Genomic DNA, 22,151 nt, shown 5'->3' with positions numbered 1-22,151 from the left:
GTTGCCCAGCCTGGTCTTAAACTCCTGGGCTCAAGTCCTCCTCCTACCTTGGCCTCCCAAAGTGCCGGGATTGCAGGAATGAGCCACCATGCCCAGCTTCTTCTCTCTTTTAACTTTATCTGTACATCGCCTTAAGCTTTCAGCACAATGTTTAACACTGAACATAATAGTGGCTGTTTTATGTAACTTTTAAATTAAATTTTAATTAATTAAAATTCTAATTTTTAAAAACAATTACAAACTTAAATTCAACAGATGGGTAGTTTTCAAGTATAATCTGTGAGAATTTTGAGGAAATTAGCATTTTGTAAACATATCCATGACCTTATCATGCTCCTAGTTCCTTGAAGGAGACACATAACCATGACAGTAAACAGCCAGTGGATTCAAGAAAAAGCATCGGTTGCCTGTGAATCTTGGATGAATGGCAACCATGCTGTAGGCATTGAGTTCAGAAGAGCCTGGGATAGGTCCTGTGGAAAGCATTTTTACTGAACATTATTCATGCTGCAATCAACAAAGAAGGCTTGTCTGTCTGAGCTGTGGGGTCCACTGGGCACAAGAAAAAAGTCACTCACCACTGAAGAGAACCCAATAGCTTGTATGAACACTAAAGTAAACCATCAAAAGCACATCAAGTCTATTTCACACCCACAGAGATGACTACTATAAAACAAATTAACAAGTGTCGGTGAAGAGGCGAAAAAATTGGAACTCTTGTGCACGTTGGTAAGAATATAGAATGGTACAGTCACTGTAGAAAACAGTATGGAGGTTCTATAGAAAACTAAAAATGGAATTACTATGTGATCCATCAATTATGCTTCTGGGCAAGTAATTGAAAGCAGAGACTTGAAGAGATATATTGTAAACCCATGTTAATAACAACATTATTTGCAATAGCAAAATGTGGAAGCAATCTACATGTGCATCCATGAATGAATTGATTATGGTGTATATAATCCATTATGTAATGTGGTATATACATAAAATGGAATATTATTCAGCCTTAAAAAGAAAACCAATTCTGACACATGCTACAACATGTGTGTACTTTGAGGACATTTTTATATTTGAGGACATATTTATATTTCTATTATGCAGTGTAGAGTAGTGATGAAAGGACAAATACTCCATGATTCTACTTATATAAGACACCTAGAGTAAAAAAAGAAACACAGAGACAGAAAGTGAAATGGTGGTTTCTAAGGGTTGGGGGAGGGAAGAAAGAAAATTTAAGAGTGTAATGGGTACAGAATTTCAGTTTTGCAAGATGAAAGGAGCTCTTGAATAGATGGTGGTGAGGGTTGCACAACAATGTGAGTGCACTGCAAGCTACTAAAATGTACCACTTAAACGATGGATAAGACAGTAAATTTCATGTTCTATATATTTTACCACAATTTAAAATAAAAAAAATCTAAAAGTCACATCAGGGACTTCTATCAAGGCGTATTTAATAGCAGAGAAAGACATGTTCTCAAAAAGAAACTACCAGAAATTGTAAGGAAGGACTTGGAATGGGGCAATTTGAGGATATAAAGAATTGGGTCTATTGAGACAAAATTATTTCAGGAAAAAAAGCTTAAATCAATAATAGAATTGAAATTTCTAGAAGCCATATATGTGATCTGAAATAAGTGAAGTAATCTCAAAATACAGCATGTATCACTGTATTGACAGGCCTCTAGGCTCTGAAGGTAGACTGCCAGGTCTAAAATTAAGCTCAGCACTTATCAGTAGCTAGCATTAGCATATAACATTAGTTGTTGATATTATATTCAAACCATATTTATTATTAACACTAATAATAAGCAAAATGCAAAAAAGTGAATATTGTGAGTGAAAAGACAAGCAATGTGAATGGATTCAGGAAATCTAGATCCAAATGGGAGTTCCAGAAAGAGAGAAATAGATTGAGGAGAAACAATAACAAAAAAAAAATAATAAAATATAATTTCTGGGCTGAAGAACAGTTCAAAATGTTAAGATTGAAACACGTCCTGGTGACATTTCTAAACTCCAAGTTTAAGATAAAATGTCACGAGCTTCCAGAAATTGGAAGTAATTTACTTACAAGGAAAGAAAATCATATTGGTATCAGGGCCCTCTCAACTGAAACATTAAGTATACAAAGTAGTGGAACAAACAAACAAAAACGAAGAAAATATAAATAAGTAAAAAGAAGAAACAAAATAAAACAAAGAACAAAAAAACAAAACAGGTGATCTTAGGACCAATACCCAGGTCATCATATCATTTATCTGTTAACTAAAAAGATTTAAGCTCCATATTGTGGCCTTGTCCTTTTGAGGTGTTTGTTATTTTCTTCTGCTACAGAATCCTGTCTACAAAAAAGTCACACTTGTTAATATTCATTGCACTTTCAGTGTTTGAAGAGTCATTATATCCCCCCTCAAATACTCCTCTAAATGTAATTGTCATAATATTCTAGAAAACCCAAAAGTATAGAGATGATAAAGCTATCAGTGACTGTCAGTGGTCCAGGAGTATGGAAAGATAACTGAATAGGTGAGGAACAGGGGATTTCTTTAGAGCAGTGACACTCTTCTGTATAATACTGTAATGGTAAGCTCAAGATACTAAGCATTTTTCAAAACTCATACAACTTAACAGCATGTTATGCCATTAAAAGTAAGCCACTTAAAAAGGTCATTTAGGAGTCTGAAATATGCCAGGAAGAAATGCAGAATCTGACCAATCAATGCAAATGTATTACAAATGTATGAAACAACCTCATAGAAGGATGAATGGAAATAAGTTATTGACCTAGGAAAATGTGAAAATGAGTTGGAGTCTGTAAAACTAAAGTGAAAAGGAACTGCACGTAAGCACTGTACTCTGGTTACTAAAGCTGTTTCCTACAGGGGTATAGGTCTACAATTCTGAAAGCACTATCCACATCTACAAAAATTAAATGATTAATTAAATGGTTAGGGGATGGAACCATTTTAATGAAATGTTATATAGAAACCAGGTTTCTCGCTGTTGGAGTGAAAGATTACATTTAAGCTAATGGAGAAGACTGAAATGATCCATGTGGTAATAGACTGTAGTTGGAAATAATATAAACTTGTATTTAGATTAATTTAGATACAGATGATTGCATATACAAATATTTATAGATACGTGTATATTCACGGATCTGTACATAGACTCAGGTCTCTTAGTTCTGTCAGCTGAGAGGCTCTGCAAGCAACACAGTGCTCAGTTGTCATTTCTAATATTATTCTTCAATAAAAGAACCAGTGATCTTTGGAGAAAGAACTGATTCTAGGACTTGGTCTTGCAATCTACAAGAGCCTAGGACATCTGGTAGGGCTGAAAAGTCAGAAAGTGCTTAAATAAATAAATTCCCACAATAATGGGGATACAACAGGTGACACAGGTGCTGAGAGTTCCCAGTGCCCAAACTGAAACAACTTGAGCAACCAAACAAAAAGAGTGCTATTGAATTACAACCCACATTACAAGATAAATATCAATGAGCCCATACTAATATTTAAAAAAGGTTGAATAAAGAAATAAATGGGAGAAGAGATAAACATCCCATGCTAAAGAATTCTAAATGATTCACACAGATCCTCCACCCTTACGGAGGTGCACCATGATTTCTCACTCCATCACTGTGGGCTGCGCACAGTGGATTTCTTCTGAAATGCACAAAAAGGGCATAAGGGACAGCAACTTTCCAGGGATATGGGAAGGAACTTCACAACTTTATCAAGTCTGGTGATCAAAGTTACTATCAACCATGACCTTGCATTTTGATACTACGGACGGACTCTTGACACAATGTGATAACAATGGGACCTCTGTGGTCTTATTCTCCAACATATTACCCCACTCCATTCATTTTTTAAAAAGCATCAGATTAAATACCAGTTAATGGACATTCTAAAAAATACCTGATCAGTATGCCTTAAAACTGTCATGACCACCAAAAACAAGAAAAAATTGGGAAACTGTCATAACCAAGAGGAGGCTAGGAAGGCCTGAGTACTACAACAGAAAATGACATTAGTCAAAAACCAAGTTAATCTGGATAAGGTATGGACGCAGTTACTAATAGTGGACACTTTTGGTTCATTAATTGTGACAAATGTACCATTCTAATGTAAGATGTTAATACCAGGGGAAAATGAATGTGAAGTATACAGGAACTCCCTGTACTATCTTTGCAAGAATTACTTAAATCTAAAACTTTTCTAAAATAAGGCAGGTATAAATTTTTAAAAGCTGCTCTATATATAATACAGTATACTATTATAAAATAAAATATATATTATAAATTACATTATGTATATTTTTCTATAATTCCCACATGTAATGAGAATTTATCCAATTGAATGTGACCAAGTCAGAAAAATTAATAACTATAACTACTGTCTGACCTTTATTCATTTTTAATATAACAACGCATAGCTTTCAATATTTTAATTAAATAAAACTTTCTTTTTGTGTCTGGTATGTCCAATAATTCTTTTGTTGTTAATTTTTTTCACATTTTATCAATCAAACCTTAAGTTATGTTTAAGGCAGACCATGCAAATAATAAATAAAAAGATTCAGGACCATTGAAAAAGATTCAGGAATCATTTTGAATCTAATCAACAACAAGAGAAAAATCATTTTATACATGTGTGGCCCTAATCACTGCCATGAAGGTCTAGTTTTATCTTTTGCCTCAGAAAAAGACTAGAACATAAAAATATTTCAAGCTACATAGATGGTTTTCTGACATTAAAATCCTCCATAGTTACAATAAAATATTTTTAAATATCGGCAGTCCTTCGCGCCCTCCTCGCCCTCCCCACCGACATCATGCTCCAGTTCCTGCTTGGATTTACATTGGGCAACGTGGTTGGAATGTATCTGGCTCAGAACTATGACATACCAAACCTGGCTAAAAAACTTGAAGACATTAAAAAGGACTTGGATGCCAAGAAGAAACCCCCTAGTGCATGAGACTGCCTCCAGCACTGCCTTCGGGATACACTGATTCTACTGCTCTTGAGGGCCTCCTTTACCATCTGAACCAAAAGCTTTTGTTTTCATCTCCAGCCTCAGCACTTCTCTTCTTTGCTAGACCCTGTGTTTTTTGCTTAGAGCAAGCAAAATGGGGCCCCAATTTGAGAACTACCCTACATTTCCAACATACTCACCTCTTCCCATATTCCCTTTCCAACTGCATGGGAGGTTCTAAGACTGGAATTATGGTGCTAGATTAGTAAACATGACTTTTAATGAATAGTGTCTTCTTTATTGTTTGCGATTTTTACTACCTTTTGTCAAGAGAAAAATTGATGAGTTTTGTATAGCTGGTCAGATACAAATAATAGTGACTTCACAGTTTAGCAGTTATAATGGGTACTTTTTAAATATTTGGTACTAAATTATGTTGCTGCAAAGTAATTAAAATTAACATCTAGAGCTAGTTTTTGGTGAATTATTCATTTATTTTGTACTGCTGTTAGGCAGCTCCGTAGTTGCTAATTTAACCAATGAGTCAATTTGCTGTTCATTAACTAAGAAATGATTCTGAGAATCCTGTCAGGAATTGGGGAATGAAAAAATATGCAAAATAATGGTCTTTGTCCCAGTAGAGTTCGTAGTCTATTTAGTGTGCATGTTTTTCTTTAATGATGTATTTGATCTGACTTTTCCTTCTCAGAAGAATCATACTTGGGATTACAGGTACATTTGATGTTATATGATGGATAAGTGAAAAGTTTTTAAAGGAGATTTTATACCTTTTCACATTAAAAAAGGTATTTATACTAAAAAAAAAATTTTTTTAAATATCTTTAAAGAAATGGAAATGAGTGACTTGAATGTAGAATAATATCTGAATCTAGTAGATTAATAAATATAATTCTTTAAATCATTTAAAATATTAAAAATTTGAAAACCATTGAGTAATAGAAAAGTTATATTCTTTAAACTGCATTTTGTAATGTTTAAAGTTTATATATGTTAATTGTATTTTGAATTTTTAAAAATGAAATCAATGTAGACTATTTTAAATTCACATAAAATCTCGTCTACAGAAATATCTTGCAAACAGCTCTTATTGTAGGAGAAATACCTGTATCAGTGGCTTTTGCATTTACAGGAAATTTTCTTCTCTGAGAAAATAATTATGAAGGTTAGATCAATACACATTGGGTAGACGTGTGATTTAGACATACATTTTATAAAATCATTTTAAACAGACAGGACATCCTCCCATTCTTTACTAGAATAGTGTTCTTTAAACCTGAAATACTTATTTACTGACACTTTTCTTTAAAGATATGGGCCAATATGCGACTCAAAGGCGAAGGAGGCATTTTAATGCAAATTATAGAGATCAAAGTAGAGGAGCTGAAGAGGTAGAAACCATATTTAGTAATCATTTTCCTTTTTACCACACCAGTCTTTCTCTGTTTCCCAGGGTTTCCAATTACAGAATCGGAAACTCTTTTATATCATATATGATAGAAAGCTTAGTTTCTCTTTCATTCACACAAACACATAAATATGATATAAATATACGTACGTGTGTGTGTGTGTGTGTGTGTGTGTGTGTGTTTGGTCCTTCAAGGGTCTTCCTATGGAAATAGAAACCACAATCTCACCCTGGCCATTATTTGTCCCCTGTCTGTCTACAGAGTGGTCACAGTTCCCATGAATGACTCTCACTGAGCCTTTCCATTCTCCACACAGAAGTTTATTTTTTTATTCCTCCATGTTCAAATGGTCATTTTCTGCCATGCTCATGATTGGAAGTTAATAAAGCAACATCTGACAGCTGCCTCTAGATCTTCGATATAGTTAATGGAGTTAAAAATTTTTCACAAAGTCCTAAAGCATGTCTAATAAGCCATCTGACATGACTGTTGACCAAAATTTGACTTATCAAGTGATCCTATGAAATTGATACCATAATATGACACTAAGAGGCTTTCATGTTTAAAGGGCTCAGAGGCTCTTTGCCGAACTTCATTTTCTATCATGCTTCTCCTCACTCCTGCTCCAGTCACACACTTCCTTTCAAAGAGTCTTCCAATGACCCAAGATCCCTCCCATCTCAGGACATTTATAGGAAATACTCTTTGTCTTTCCCCATTTCAACCTCCTTAATTTCTACACATTTCAGCAGAATCACGTCCTCATGGGAGCATTCATTGACCCCCTCGACAAAGGCATGCCTCCCTGTCATACACTCTGAGAGCAGGATACACTTCTCCTTCTTAGCACTTACTATACTTATATACAGTTTTCCATGGCATGAAAACCTGATAAATATCTCTCTTTCATTAGATAAAAATAATATAACGATAGGTAAAATCTGATAAGGAGTACCTAACACAGTGCCTTGCACATAATAAGTGTTCAATAAATAACTGCAAGTGAAATAACTATCTATATATACATATATGTGTGCAGAGGCACTACAAGTGCATTACATAACAGATACTGAGTGTGTATGTAATGTAAAGAATGTAATTTTAAAATGTGTTTATTATAAAGCATCCAAAATTATTCAGTTTTCTTTTCAAAATGTTCACAAGAGTCTTCGGATATTGCAAGTTTGGGGAAGAAAGAGAAAACATATCAGGAACGCAATTATCGGAATTGCAGAAAAGCAATATTTAGTGATTGGCTTTTTCTCTTCAAATGTCACTTTGGAGAAGCCTTTTCAGAACTTTCAAAATGGGCTCCATTCTTATTCATATTGAGTCAACCTGCTTTTTTATAGCACCTTTCACTTCTCTTTTCAAAATCATATTTGTTAATTGTCTGTCTTCCCCATCACAATTTAAGATTCATAAGGACAAGCCCTTTCTCCACTTCATTCATTTCTGGATCTTCCATGCCTAAAACAGAGCATTGTGAAGGCACTAAATAAGTATTTATTTAATCAATTAATTTCGACTGAATGAATTAAGGCATTTCATGGAACTGTAACCACTGGCTAAAAGTTGACTCAAAACTTCCCTATCCAACTATTAGATTTCAGATTCTTTGTCTGATATAGGTAAAAATTAATCTTAATTAGTTTAAATTGCATGCCTAAATTGCACAAATGTAAAATAAACATTTCAAAATTCACTAAAGGGTGTTTTCCCTAAACAGTGAATTGTTCCATTTATATAGGTGATTTTCCTGAGGCATACTATCATTGTTCTCATTCTTAAGTAACACAAAAAAGAGTAAGCCTTGTCTATAGCAGACAATAGCCAATGTTGCTCATTGTTCTGACAAAGTTATATTCAGAATGACTCACGCCAGGTCCTTACTATACTCTCTGTATAGAAAAGGCTCACTAACCTAATTAAAACCCCAATCCATGACACTCAAGATGATTTCCCACTTAGTGGCTGATGGCTGATTTTCACTGTCTTTCACACTACATTTGGTTCCTGAAGGAGAAAAAAAAAAAAATTGTATGGTGGAACATACAAGAACAATGAGAAAAAAATAAGAATGAAAAGTTCTTAGGAAGCACCTGACAGGAAGAGTAATAAGTAAAGGCAGCAAGGTCAAAAGCAAGGTGTCAGTTATGAATGATTGTATCTGTCCTGTGGCACACTGTCGTTCATGAAGGTTGATAACCATTCAATGCAAACAGAAGAACAGTATTTTATGGCAAAATTATTGGACATAACTCAGCTCACTTGTTTTCTTTGAGGGGTGGGGAATGATGACAGAGAAAATAAAACAAATGTATGCATGTGAAATGGCAACTGTGTATAAAGGAACAACAAATTTCAAGCCAAGATTCTTGTTCCAATTTCTCTTCCCAGAGGAACACCTGCACACATTGAGTATAAATGGATAAAAATTGTTTGAGGAGTGCTAAAAGTAAAATGTTCAATGTGAAATTTTCTGAAAACCAATACTATCTAACAGGGCATAAAAATAAAATATAGATATATGTTACTACTCAGAAAAGTATATACTGTATACGTATAAGGGAATGGGAAAATTTCCTGGCTTGAATAAATCGCTGGATTCTCCAAAACAAAAATGCTATTGTGTATTTCCTTAACAATAGACAAGTCAAAATATCCAAAGTTTTATTCTGAAAATATATTAATGAATTAGATAGACATACTGAAAAAAAAGAAGTACAAACCTAAAAAATGGACTTTATGCTAAAACAACAAAGTATCAAAGGAAGAATTAAGTCTATAACAAAAGAGAGAAGTCTAGCCATTAATTTATGCAGGATGGGAATTAAGTAGGATAAAAATTGGTTTACTGTTCATGGGGTCGGGGAGGGAGAGAGTTAGGAAAAATAGCTAATATATTCTGGGCTTAATACGTAGGTGATGGGTTGATAGGTACAGCAAACTACCATGGAACACGTTTACCTATGTAACAAACTTTCACATCCTGCACATGTACACCAGAACTTGAAATAAAAATTAAAATTAAAAAATTGTTTATTAACTAACGATTAGAATCCCAATATGATAACTTTATTTTTTTCTTACTTAACCCATATACGGAGCATCAACTATATATTAGGCACCCTTCTATTTGCTGATAAAATGTTACAATTATAGAAACACAACTTAAATTTACGCTTGTTTTACACAAACTCGAACGAGGCATATTTAACTTGCTCAATACATTTTAATACTCCTTAGCGCAGGTAAGATACATAATGAAACCTGCACAGATACAATCCACATTAAGGTCATCATTTTCATTCAAATCCAATTAATATTAAGTGTCTTTTATGTGTCAATAGAGCTGGGTGTCACATGGGAAAATAAGAATACATGATTTAAGGAGCTCACAGATAAAAGGCAATGAAAACATGTAATGATTATACTTGTGTGTGAGCAAATTTTATTATAACAAAAAGGGAAAGTACTTTAGTGGGCTCTCAATGAAATGAAGGACCTGTATGAAATTAGCAAGTTGTAATAAAGTATATAGCACTTGAAATGGGCTTTGGAAAGCGAACAGGATACCAGCAAGAGCATAAAGAAAATGAGGAAATTCCAAGCAAAGAAACCGCATGATTGAAGATACTGAAGTATGGAAGTGTTTAAATATTTTAGGAACCTTGAATAGTCTGAGATGGTGAGAACATCAATAGTGAGTTAAAGACCTTAAGAAGTCATGACTAGGTACATAGGCCATATTCTGAAAGTGTCTTTAATTCTATTACAAAGATTTGTGGGATAGGTCAGGGCAGGAATCTTAAAGACGGTAGGGAATTTGTGGAAGTGAAGCTGAGGGGCCTGAGAGTAGGCATAGCCTTGGAATAAGTGGGAGAACTGACGGGTCACACTGAAGATCTAGTTGACATTAGATATCATAAATTCATTAATGGAACTGATCGATACAAGCGCAGTATCAAGAACTAGAAATCAGATGAAGATAATTGAACATATGGGGGTAAAATTTCTAGGTAGGGCTGAGAAAATTGGGGACTACAGCAGGTATCAAAAAATCCACAGGCTTAGCAGCAACTGGACACAGGCTCTGGGTACCAAGTGACTCTATTTGTTTTGTTTTGTTTTGTTTTGAGATGGAATCTCACTCTGTTGCCCAGGCTGGGGTACAATGGCACGATCTCGGCTCACTGCAACCTCTACCTCCCGGGTTCAAGTGATTCTCCGGCCTCAGCCTTCTGAGTAGCCGGGATTACAGGTGTGTGCCACCACCTAATTTTTGTATTTTTAGTAGAGATGGGGTTTCACCATGTTGGCCAGGCTGGTCTTAAACTCCTGACCTCAGGCGATCCACCTGTCTCGGCCTCCCAAAGTGCTGGGATTACAGGCACGAGCCATGCACCCGGCCTAAGTGACTCTATTTGACTCCCAGTCACATCACACTAGTATGTGACTTTGGGCAAGTCACTCAATTTATTCTGGCTTTGTTTTCCTCTGTTGTAAAATGAAAGTAATAATAATATGTATTTACAGTCCCTTAATTCAAGTCTTTGTGGTCAAGCGTGTTTTTAAATTCAGAATTGCTTAAACTTTAGAAAGTTCTTATAGTACACATACCATATATTAGGTATAATAGCCCAGTAAGTTTGTAATAGCAGTTCCATAATAAGATACAGGAATACTTCCAAAGTAAAATACATGGCTATTTATGTTCAATGGAACAAATTCAGACTACGAATAGGCTCATGTCAGTTTTTGTCAAATTTGATGGCAAGTGAGTTATAATTTTTTTAAAAAACTTCAGAGCTTTTTAGACTTTGAATTTATGGTTATTCCTGTAGAATACACTTTATACAAATCTAAAATAGTCTACGGTTAATTTCATCTTATTTCTGAAAATTCAAAATGGGATTAACTTATACATAAACTTTAAACATTTCAGTATGCTTGCAGTTTAAATAACGTAACTTTTCTATTACCTGATTTTTTTTTTTCAAATTTTTGACATTTCAAATGTTTGAAAGAGATTATGGATAGGTGTATGTGAACTTTAGCACCTAAATCATAAGGTTGTGATAATTAAAAGAGATAATTCATGTGAAGGATTTTGGAGAGCATCTGGACCTGAAGCACTCAGTAGCTCCTGTGGTGGTGATGACGGGGGTGTTTATGAAGGAAAAGAACAGGCAGAGATTAGGAGAATAAGGGGAATTTGGGGTTACCATGACATAGAAAAGTCATTGGAGAAATAAAATGGCAGAAGATCGTATTCAGGGATTAGAATTTCAGAGTTAAAGATTTCAGAATCAGATCAGAACAATTTCAGGTGAAGAAGACTTTTCTGAAGCAGTTTCCTAGGTTCAGGTCTAAGAGAAGAAAAAAGAGGAAGTCAGATAAACCTATGCATGATCCTCATAAAGAAGGAAAACTTTTGATGAAATTAATTAAACATGGAGCTTGCTGTGAAATCTCGGTGAAACTCTTGGAGATCATCCACTCACCTCCTAATTGCCAACACCTCATCTCCCAAAATCTCCCTGCCCAACCCAAGGAGAAACTAAGGCAGTAGGGGAAAGTGACGCTGGGTCAAACTGTTCTTTATTCTGTCCACAAAGTGAGGATGTTGATGCTGGTCAGAGATTCTGGTCAGGTGAGAGAGGCCAAGTATTTACAGCTCTTGATGCTTCTAGTTCAGGAAATTAGTGTACGCAATTTGAGATTTAGGCTGCATTCATAAGTGTATACAGTGATATGCAGCATACATAAGCTTCACACTGGGATTGCGTTCAAGGCAAATTCCATGTCTTAATTCTCTGTGTTCCTCTATCAAAGATGCCTAGTACAATATATCCTACATAGAAGATGCTCAGTAAATCGCAAAATGATTGGGACTCTTTTAGCTCTCATGTATGTATGTTCTATAAATAAGTTATAATAATATTAACCCCAAAATAGACGTAACTATACTAGAATCTTACACACAGCCTGTATAATGGCAATAATAACCCTGAGAAGACCTATTATTTAACCATTTTACAAATAAGGAAATTGAGGCTCAGACTACTTAGGGGATGAGGCCAAAAACACATTGCAGGAAATTTAAGAGATTGAACCCAGATTTGTCTGAATTTGATGTCTGTGCCACCATCCACTACTGGGAACTAGAGAGCTAAATTAACAAGAGGCCATCTGCAAGACATGGTTTAAACCCCTGCTAGGCAATTGTCATATTTCTTTTTTTTTTTTTTTTTGAGACGGAGTCTCGCTCTGTCGCCCAGGCTGGAGTGCAGTGGCGCTATCTCGGCTCACTGCAAGCTCCGCCTCCCGGGTTCACGCCATTCTCCTGCCTCAGCCTCCCGAGTAGCTGGGACTACAGGCGCCCGCCACCTCGCCCGGCTAGTTTTTTTTTTTTTTTGTATTTTTTAGTAGAGATGGGGTTTCACCGTGTTAGCCAGGATGGTCTCGATCTCCTGACCTCGTGATCCGCCCGTCTCGGCCTCCCAAAGTGCTGGGATTACAGGCTTGAGCCACCGCGCCCGGCCCATATTTCTTTTTAAAATGGCTATAACAACATTCTCTCTATAATCTATTATCTGGACATTTTAACTGCTGAAACACCAGGGGGAGAATGAAAAATAAAATTTTGATTTGGTTTAGGCTTTCAATTTACTATGTATATAAAAATATGATAGCCATGCTCATTAAGGTTTAATATTATGAAAGAGCTGTGTATGTCCCTTAAAGCCTTGGGCAATAGCACTGAGACCCAAATGCCCATGAATAGTGAATTAATTACTCAGCAATAAATGGGAAGACATTTACTAAGAACAAGGATGCCATACAGAAAGAATAATTATTGCTTTTATGAATTCATATCCTTGTTCTAAGCATTAAAAATGGAGATACTAGAATATAACAATATAAAACTAAGTGATAAAACTGGTTAAGAGAAAATTCATGTAAAAATTAAGCAAATCCTAGTGCACTGACCTAGGTGTCAGCATCAACATTCCTCATAGCGACAGTCATTATGGAAAAGAAACTTCAAATGTAGATATGCACATACAACACACATTTATATAATTGAAAAGAGGAAGCTAATTAGAAAAGTATTATGAGACCACATTTAAAAGGAAAAAATATATATATATAAAATCCTACCCATAGACTTGAGATATCAGAATTTATTTTCATTTATCACAGCCTGAATTTTTTTTTTTTTTTTTTTTTTTTTGAGATGGACTTTTACTCTGTTGCCCAGGCTGGAGTGCAGTGGCATGATCTCGGCTCACTGCAACCTCTACCTCCCGGGTTCAAGCGATTCTCTTGCCTCAGCCTCCTGAGAAGCTGGGACTACAGGCATGCCCCACCTCACCCAGCTAATTTTTTGTACTTTTAGTAGAGACAGGGTTTCACCATGTTGGCCAGGATGGTCTCAAACTCCTGACCTCAAATGATCCACCCATCTCACCCTCCCAAAGTGCTGGGATTACAAGTGTGAGCCACCATGCTCAACCAAAGAATGAAGATTTTAAAACTGCATGTGGCTAGTAGGAAAAAAAAAATTGTCAGGACTGATTAGTGATGTCTTTCATAAGTACTGAATGGGAAAAAAATCATGCTTTCTGCAGGTATTTTCCATCCCTTAAACTTCATGGTAAGTGGCAAATGAACTGAACTCTTTCACTATTCTCAAACTCCACTCATCTGTATTTACTTTATTTTGAAGTCAATGGAGTATAACAGAAATAATCCAGCTCTCTATTTATTTGACATGTTTTAACCACTAAGTACCCCATTTTCCTCATTCTGAAACATGAAAACTGTCACATTTACCATGCAGGCTATTGTGAGGACTGGAAATCAAGAATTTAAAGCTTCTAACATGATGCTTGGCATATGGAAGACATTAACATTTTGCTGATATATATACATATGTCAACACTCATTAATACGACTGTTAAAAATATTTTTCTAGAAATAATAATTGTTTAAACAATAGCATCCCTCATCTTATTTTCTTTCCAGTGAAATGTTTTGGGAGAGAGATGAAGAAAAAGAAAACTAAGGAAAAATAAACATGTATGTCTAAATTTTTCATGGATTAGATTAGTGCTCTGGGATTTGGGCAGGAGGCAAGACTAATGAATGAGTTGGTAGCCTGTGGTTCGAAGGAGACTCTAAGGACAAATTATCACCCTTATTTTAATTTTTAACAATTCAATCATCCTCCTCCACAACTCCCAGGACCACAGACATTTCCATGTTAAAACTATACGTTTCCATGTTAAAACTACTTGCTCTATCAAGAAATAGAGTCAAACGTGGGCTGGAGATCTTTTCCCTCTTACTCCCCTCTCCAGTTTTAAACATCTCAGGAGAATGCACTGAGCTCCCTTAATGCAACAGAGAACAGGTACATTGTCCCTCACTTCGCTCTGCCCTTGCAGTTCTCTGCAACCCATGGAGAACAGCTGCATCTTTCCTCTAATGCACACTTGTCAGCCTTCAGTTTAATAGACAGATAGATAGATAGATAGACAGACAGACAGACAGACAGTCACAGATAGAAGTGTGGGTATGGATCCATATACATACACACACACCTATATACTTCCACACACATGTACACCCTTCTACCAGAACATATTCAATGCTACTATTCCTTAATAGTCACTGGAGACCAATTTTCCACAGGACTGACTCACTGATGGTGAATAAAGGGAAGAGGTGGAAATCACACATAATACATTAAGATCAAACTGAGGTAAAATGTCAACAGCAATAGCCAAAACTCTATTATTAAGGCTAATAAGGAAAAGACGAATTTTTCAAGGCTAATAAAAAGGGCTTGGGTTTACTTCACATTGTCATTTAATAGTTGCTAAAGGGCAGATCGTCACTCTCTTGGAAAGCCACTCTGGCAGATAAAAAGAGAAGAAATGGCCCCCAAACACTTTTTAATGAAATGATTAAATATAAAACTATCATATTTTAAAAGGCAAATCCAAATATAATTCATGTCAACCATGAATATGATTTTTGGAAAGTGTTCTCCCTGTTGTAATCCTATCCTTTTCTCCTTTGTTGCTTCTTTTTTTTTTTTTTTTCCATTTCACTTTTTGGTTCTTTTGACATTCAGTTTTAAAGAGCCACCCTTTTGTCAGCTAGAGACCCAGAATTTTCTAATGCTTGATATTAATCCAGTTGCTGGTATCTGCTCCCAAGCAAACTCAGGTCAGAATTCTACGTCTTTTGGATAAAAGCCATATCAAGGTTTACAGAAAAAAAAACAAATGTGATTCTTAAAGCAATTATGAATTCTCACCACCAAACACAATTGGAGGAATTTCTGAAAACCAAAGCAGGCAATGCTGAATTGTCTATTTCACAAAGGCAATGGACACATTGCCATAATATTTTAATTGTAACACTGAAAATTACTTTAGCTCTGATTTTTGAAATATCTGTGAAAAAAGCAGATCTCATATTAGTGTACATTTTGTGAAGAAAAGTATTATTTTAAAATATTGTTTTAGAACTGAAATTAGTTAAGCTTACATTAAAGAATAATTGGTAGCCGGGCATGGTGGCTCACACCTGTGATCCCAGAACTTTGGGAGGCTAAGGCGGGTAGATCACTTGAAGTCAGGAGATTGAGACCAGACTGGCCAACATAGCAAGATCCTGTCTCTATTAAAAATACAAAAACGAGCTAAGCGTGGTTGTGGGTGCCTGTAATCCCAGCTACTTGAGAGGCAGAGGCAGGAGAATCGCTTGAACCTGGGAGGCAGAGGTTGCAGTGAGCTGAGATTGCGCCACTGAACTCCACCCTGGCTGGGCAACAGACCAAGACTCTTTAAAGAAAAACAAAAAGAAAAAAAGAAAGAAAGAAAAACAAAGAACAAGCGGCATAATTCCAGAAACATACATGAGCTAGATTTCCAAACTCTTGGCTCAATTTATTTCTTTAAACTGATATTCAAAACAAATTGGATTTTTTTTTTGTTTTATTTTCGACTACAGATGTTATGTCCATCTCTTAATCGGTTGCATTGATATTTGTACATGTCATCTCTGTAAGATTAACATCCAACACAAATGATCCGTATGAAATAATCATCTCCATTTACTCTGGTGACATTTGAATCAGCTCTTCCTATGTCAAACTGTGTTCATTGTTAGGATGACCGCCCGTATGCAGATTGAAATCAGCCTCCCTGCTGCATCCTGGCCCTTCATGAACAGCAGAAGGAAGGGCTTCAGGGTGACATGAATCTGCCAATTTTGCATGTCTCTTTTCAGTTTTGGGGATGGAACACATGACCTCCCTCCTAGGGCCTCAATCCCTTGATTTCTCCTCTCTCATTCCTGGCAGCTGAATGGGTGCTCTCATCATTTGACACACACAATAACCTGCCACAGTAACCTCTCCATGCACCTATATTATTCCACAGACACTCAGAGCACCACCTGTACTGCATAGCTTGCAGACAGTGACTCATGGCTTAATGTATTTCATTTCAACTTTGCCACCACCATTCACTTAGAGCACTGCATTGTAGGTTTATGTTTTTTGGGGGGGTGGGAGGGCATTTTTGTATCAGATTAATCTACCTATCATTTAATCTATTATTTAATATTTATTTAATAATAAGCTCTTAATTATTGGGAGGAATAGTCTACCTTAAAAATAGTACAAATCATCATTATAATATTTGTTCCTAGATTGGTAATAACTTCAGGTCCACAGAGAGACAAATTTAGAGTCAAATTGAGCAAAAAGGATTGCATTTTACCATGAAGTGAGTGGTAGGTGTGTACAATAGCCTAGATCTGTTTGTTGGAACAATATAAATTGCAACCTGACAAAGTCTTCTACACAAGATTTAGGTGATCCTCAAATAGCCATCGCTAGGTTTCCCAAAACTTGCTAAATTGGAATTAGCACATTTTTTGGTTGATATCAGTCTTTCAATTCTAAAGGCATTCTCCAACCTGACAGCACAGGACAGGAAGCCATGAGTTTGTGGTGAGGACTGCAAAGGTTTAAGAATCTCACTTCTTAGGAGAACAGTAGATATGAGCAGTACAAGAGATACCAGAGCCTACTTACTGATGGGATTGCCCTAAAGTGGGATAGAAACAGAGTGCAGGCCCTCTTGGAGGCATACTTGAAACACAAGAGCCAAAAATGAAAATGCTATCATTATTCTGCACTTTTTGTTACTGAAATTTCCAGCCTAATTAGTGAGGCTTCATAAACTTCCCCCATTGAGGGGGAAATGAAAACTCAGACAAAATAAACTTCAGGAAAAAATTATAGACAGAAGGTGAAATCTGGCTTAGAAAATGAAATAATATAGTAATTATTTTACAGGGTTCCAGTAAACCATAGATCCAGGGTATTCTACATCTAATCATGAAGTATAAAAATGCAATTCTCATTTGTTCAGTTTCACTCTAGATCTGTATCTCTGGGGCCAGAAACCAATTACTACTCTATGCACAAATAATACAGAGTAATAATTCTCTTTACTGTCCTTAAATCCTCTCTAACATTTTGTCTAACACGCCTTCAGGTTCTATATCATGACTGATGCAACTGTTGTAAGTCTTCTGGTTTTGCTCTATGTTTTGTTGTGTTTACTTTCTATATGTAACATTTTTAACATCTAAAATATATTTTCTCACCAATATCTTTGTTATTGTTTTGTTTGAAATTTATTTCTCATACATTGATTACTCTGTTCTGACAGGAAGGTATTTTATAGATCATAAAATTGCAAAGATACTGCAAAGTGGCATTCCATCTCAGGGCTTCACAGAAAATTTTACTATTAGTAATGCCAACTTGAGGTTAGAAAAGAATATGATTTAAATGGAACCTAATAGAAGCAGTAAGACTTTCTAAAGGTTAAATCAGTGTGGTTTCCTTTTGAAAATGTCTTCCTGGAAGAAATGCTGTTTTTCTGCACCAGTATCTTTATCTGTCTTCCAGAGGATTCTGCTCATTACTGGGATCATTCGCTATTCTTTGTTGTGTTTTAATTATTTTTTGTTGCATCATCAAAGGCAATTTGCTACAGATGGGTCCAGTCATATGCTCCTTCCATCCTTCTTGGCACAAACACACTCACTTTGGCTCTGATCTTCAAAATCCCTGCATCTAAGCCAAACTCTCAACATGTCTTTCAAGTAGAGGATTTAACCCTTTACTGGCCAGGGGGAAAAAGGCAATAGCAATCTGCCTCTGAAAAGTGGAAAGAAAGATGATTAATTGTAAAAATCACCTTTATGAGCTGCTGACAATCCAATACTATGATAGTGGGAAAAACACAAATGATGTTTTTAACCTCATTAACATGACTAGAAGATATGGGATATGTTGACTAGTGCAGCAATTAATCATTGATGCATTTAGCAAAATTTGCAATAATGAAATGTTTTTCTCATACTCTTCAGTGTGTAAAGCTTTTAAACATTCGCTAACTGGGGCATAATTATCTAGGGACACAGTAATTACAGGACTTAGTATTTGTAATGTCTCATACTTATTTTACTGCAGCCTCTAACCAGAAATTAAAAATACTTCCTTTTAAGATTGCCCATCTTTTCCAACAATTACCTGTTATTCCCTAGTTAAGTTAGTGACTTTCTCCATTCATCTCCTAAGCTAGCGTTAGAATGTCAGCACTTAGAATCAGAGTGCATCGGAGAGCCACGGTTCAAATCCTGGTGTCACTGGCAGAGTTTCTAAAACATAGCATTTAACAAATTCTAGGATTAAAGTGTGCACAGACATGCACACATACACACACACACACACACACACACACACACACAAACAGATACATCAAAAGCATCTTCAGAGACAGGAAAAGACAACAGGTATTGTTATTTTGGCTGATTTGAAGGGAACACTAACCCTCTGAGGTGGCTGATCAAAGAGCAAGATCTCTCCCATTAGCCCAGACTCTGTGTCCCACATATCCTTGGGAATATTCATCTTTATCATTCAAATCCCATAATAGACCAATGGGTAGAGTCATTTTGCAAGTGTAAGAGAGGGTACTCAGGTAAGTCTATGTGAACAAAATCAAAATGAATGGCAACTAAAAAGAGACAAGTAGCCCTGTTTCCTTCGAAAATGAAATGCACCCTTCTGATTCCAGTGGTGAAGATGGTTTCACAGCCTTGCCCACTTTGGAGTTGCCCATTTGAGGGATGCTGCGAGCCTCTGATGACTTTGCCACCCCTGTGCATGACATTTATTGTGTAACTCTCCACCCCTGGAAGTTTCTGTAAGTCAAATGCATTTTTTAAATTTTATAATATTGTTATGCAGCATAGGAGACAAAGCTCTGATCCAGGCAGAGTGTGTGTGCACAAAAGACTCTAAAAGACACAATAACAAGGATTTAAAAATAACATCCTCCTTATCTAGTTGCAACTTGATTAAATGGCTTGTTACCCAGAGCATGAATCACTGATGAGCGTTAGTTAAATATAGACATGACTTTAAGAAAAAACTTATTCCTCTGTTTTTCATATTAGATGTAGGGAATAGGGATTCCATGGAAGCAAATATGATTGCTTTTCCTTATGAAGATAACTTTTGTTAGATATAAGTTCCAAATTTCTTTTCAAAGAATCAGTAAATATGTCAGTGTGTTCAATTCTTTGCCTTCTACTTTTAAACTTAACTTCTTCATAAAGCAACCTTTTTCGATTACCTGCTCCACCCTGACTCATTTCGGTCACCTACTCCACCCTGACTCTTTCCGATTACCTACTCCACCCTGACTCTTTCCGATTACCTACTCCACCCTGACTCATTCCTGATTACCTGGTCTGTCATAACCATTTTTCCCGCCAAAACACTCACCCTGTCACCCCCTTCAAATTAGCCATTTGGAATTAGTTTAGCCTGTGCGGTCTAACCCTAGCCAATAGGGGAACGACACAGCATCAGGGGCCACGTGCGTCAGGGATAAGAACCCCTTCCCCTCCCTTGTCCAAGTGTGCGCTCACCATTGCTCCATCTGTAAGAGTGCACCCTTCTATAGAAGTATCTTGCCTTGCTGAGAATTAAAAAGAAAATTTTATATTTCGGTGCTATTTATTTTGCAGCACCAAAACTTTATATATAACACTTTTATCTTTCTATTTAATAGGGGACAGTGGGTGACGCTTTATGTCTTCTTTTTATTTTTTTTTCCTTTCCTAACAGTAGGATAGTATTTAGTTTATTGATCCATTCAATAAACATTTATCATGCCTGGCTCTAAGCTTTACAAATAAGAAAAGTTGACGGCCCTTCAGGAGTTCAGAGTCTATTGGAACAGATAGTTGTAAAATACAATACAATACTACTACAATTAAAGTATGAATATATTACAGTGATCACTGTTTTGGGCTGGAATGTTTCAGAGAAGTGGTAATACTGAATGGGATTTGAAGAGTAAAAGGATTTTTCCATTTGAAAGAAGGAAAATCTGCGGGGCGTGGTGGCTCACACCTGTAATCTCAGCACTTTGGGAGGCAGAGGCCGGTGGATCACCTGAGGCTAGGAGTTGGAGACCAGCCTGGCCAACTACTCTTTTTAGTAGAGATGGTGCAACCCCGTCTCTACTAAAAATACAAAAGAAAAAAAAAAAAAAAAGAAGAGGAAAAAAGAAGAAGAAGAAGAAAGAAGAAGAAAGAAGAAGAAGGAGGAGGAGGAGGAGGAGGAGGAGGAGGAGGAGGAGGAGGAGGAGGAGGAAAATCATTTTAAAAGGACCATGTTTAAAACCAGGAAAGTGTAAGGGATCATGAGTTAAGGGAAATGAAGGTATTAAAAGACAAGCATATATAGATCACGTGGCAGTCAAGTGGCAGAGGTTGGAGATGTGGAAAGAAAGGCGGTTAGCTGGAGAAAGTTGTGCATATTGAAATGGTTTGAGTTCATCCTCTGTGGTTATGGGGAACCACCAAATGATTTTGAATAATGCAATGATCATTTACGTGTTCCACCATACTACTTTTTTTGTGGCAAGATAGATAGAATAGCTTTCAAGGAGGCAAAGTGGATATAGAGCACTGTCCCAGGCACTAGGAGAGATGTGAAGTTAGAATGAAAGGAGGCCAATTCCAAGGCTGCTATGTGATAACCTGGGCTAAGATGTTGGTTATAAGGACAGAAAAAAATTATGAAAGCCTTAAGGGTTTAATGGATAGAAAATCACAATTTATTGACCTTAAGATTTGAAATATATATTTTTTCCATTGGCAGATAAAGAGATATCTCTTCTACGTGGCTTTGAAAAGAAGCTTTTATATCACATTTCATGATTAAAATATGACATCTTAATTTTGCAATTATTTTAGTAATCAGAAATGTATCTAAGGAAAATCATATGATCATAACAGTGTAGCATCCACTGAAATCCACTGAAATTATTCACTGTTATAGTAAACAATTTAGATATCATGGAAGGCACTAAAAACATTCATTACAATGTTTCTACATGTCAGGCATAGCAGTGACTGTTGGAGTTCATTTAAAGATGAATAAAACCTTAATCTCAATCTCCAAAAAACGTATGCTGAAATGCCAAGAAAAATATAAAACATACCTAAAAAGAGATTAGCTTGAAAAACATAATCTTTCTTTTTAAATTATTTTTAGTTTAAAATCTTCTAAATCATGGCGTTTATGTTTGAAAGCAATGTGTATTTGTTGGGGGCTGG

General features: G+C 36.0%; 2 protein-coding genes across 2 annotated transcripts in view; one reads left to right on the top strand and one right to left on the bottom strand.

The window, feature by feature from the left end:
* The window catches only part of MALRD1 (MAM and LDL receptor class A domain containing 1), a 706,902-nt gene that overhangs the window by 284,272 nt on the left and 400,479 nt on the right, over positions 1–22,151 (bottom strand). The window lies entirely within an intron of this gene.
* Positions 4,811–5,272, top strand: LOC104679981 (short transmembrane mitochondrial protein 1). Its single transcript, XM_010385742.2, has one exon. The coding sequence runs from the start codon at positions 4,846–4,848 to the stop codon at positions 4,987–4,989; it is 144 nt and encodes a 47-aa protein (XP_010384044.2). The 5' UTR covers positions 4,811–4,845; the 3' UTR covers positions 4,990–5,272.

The sequence above is a fragment of the Rhinopithecus roxellana genome, chromosome 11 (assembly GCF_007565055.1).
Source record: "Rhinopithecus roxellana isolate Shanxi Qingling chromosome 11, ASM756505v1, whole genome shotgun sequence".
Classification (NCBI taxonomy): Eukaryota; Metazoa; Chordata; class Mammalia; order Primates; family Cercopithecidae; genus Rhinopithecus; species Rhinopithecus roxellana.
Note: the sequence above shows the minus strand (reverse complement) of the source record. Positions and strands in the feature narration are given on the sequence as shown.

Coding starts and splice junctions, on each gene's coding strand:
- LOC104679981 (XM_010385742.2), top strand. CDS start 4,846: ATGCTCCAGTTCCTGCTTGGATTTACATTGGGCAACGTGGTTGGAATG.